General features: G+C 67.5%; 1 protein-coding gene across 1 annotated transcript; it reads right to left on the bottom strand.

Annotated features, from left to right (window-relative positions):
• LOC113980444 (glycogen phosphorylase, muscle form-like) lies at positions 1-1,303 on the bottom strand. The gene is made up of 3 exons (XM_027707658.1): positions 1,197-1,303; positions 888-954; positions 1-404 (listed from the first exon to the last, which is right to left on the bottom strand). Exons 1-3 carry the CDS (start codon positions 1,214-1,216, stop codon positions 261-263), a joined length of 231 nt encoding a protein of 76 aa, XP_027563459.1. The 5' UTR covers positions 1,217-1,303; the 3' UTR covers positions 1-260.
• Between the last annotated feature and the right edge of the window lie 6 nt (positions 1,304-1,309).

Here is a 1,309-nt window from a genome sequence, read left to right on the forward strand (position 1 = left end):
CCATTAATTCCTTTATTTCCTTTATTTTTTAGGGGAGGGACCCCCCCAGTTCACCCGGTGATGCTGCGGGGTCCCCCCAGTTCCCGAGGTGGAGGCGGAGGGGGGACCCTCCCTTAATAAATTAAAAACGACCAAATGAGCCCCAAACTGCCCCAAATGTCGGGGATCCCCCTGAGCCCTCCCGGTTAATGCGAGGGGGGTGATTTAGGGAGGCCGAGACACGCGGTGGGGCCCGGGGGGGTCCCGGGCGGGGGGATCCCCTACTCGTCGGGGGCGGGGATGCGGTTCCGGGAGGGTTCGCAGCCCCAGATCTCCCGCGCGTACTGAGCGATCGTCCGGTCGCTCGAGAACTTCCCCGAGGCCGCGATGTTCCGGATCGCCATCCGGGTCCATTCCCGCTGGTTCTGGGGGAGCGGCCGGGGGGGGTCAGGGGGGCGGGAACCCCAAAAGCACCCGCGGGACCCCCCTGGAGCCCCCCCAGCCCCGCCTGCGGCTCGCAGTCCCCTCCCAGACACCCCCGAACCCTGCGCCCACCCCTTCTGTCCCCGTGGGATTTGGGAACCCCATTGTACCCCCTCCAGGGTTTTGGGGACCCCTTTGATCCCCCCCACCCTCGTCTGCACCCGCTGTCCCCTCACAAACCCCACGGACACCTGGGGAACCCCCCGAGCCCCTTAGTGCCCCCCCCATTTCTCCCAATGGGGTTTCGGGTACCCTCCATCCCCTCCCGAGGGTTTAGGGACTCCCCAAAACCCCTATCCCCCCCTCCAGGATTTTGGGAACCCCCTGAAACCCCCATCACCTCCCCCTATATTTGGGGTGATCCCTTTGGGGGTGTCACTTTGGGGGTCCCTTTTGAGGGAGCCCCTTTTGGGGGGGGTCCCCACCTTGTAGAGGGCACTGACTTTCTCTTGGCACTTCACGTACGCCTCGTAATCCGCGAACACCTTGAACCTGGGGGGGGGATTTGGGGGGTCAGGGGGAGCCCAGGGGTCCGAGACCCCCCCCCCAGTCGCGGGGGGTCCGACATCCGAGCCCACCCCCCACCTCCAGCTCCCCCGGATCCCCGGAACCCGCGTCCTCCCGGGGACCCCCCACCCAGGAGAGCCCGACCCGCCGCCTCCCCCCCGACAGGGCCCCGCCCCGACAGCGCCCCTGTCGCGACAGGCGCGGCCCGACAGCGCCCCCTGCGGGACCTGTCGTGGTTCATGAGCATGTTGACGATGTCGCGGAACAGGTCGGGTTGGCGGGGGCTGAAGAAGCCGGAGTTGAGCTGGTCCACGACCTGGCGGAGCTCGGGCAGGCGGTC

This window comes from Neopelma chrysocephalum, unplaced genomic scaffold (assembly GCF_003984885.1).
Source record: "Neopelma chrysocephalum unplaced genomic scaffold, ASM398488v2 Primary Assembly neopelma1_94201, whole genome shotgun sequence".
Lineage (NCBI taxonomy): Eukaryota > Metazoa > Chordata > Aves > Passeriformes > Pipridae > Neopelma > Neopelma chrysocephalum.

Coding starts and splice junctions, on each gene's coding strand:
- LOC113980444 (XM_027707658.1), bottom strand. CDS start 1,216: ATGCTCATGAACCACGACAG. Junction 955..1,196: donor ATGCTCATGAACCACGACAG/GTCCCGCAGGGG, acceptor TCCCCCCCCCAG/GTTCAAGGTGTTCGCGGATT. Junction 405..887: donor AAGTCAGTGCCCTCTACAAG/GTGGGGACCCCC, acceptor CCGCTCCCCCAG/AACCAGCGGGAATGGACCCG.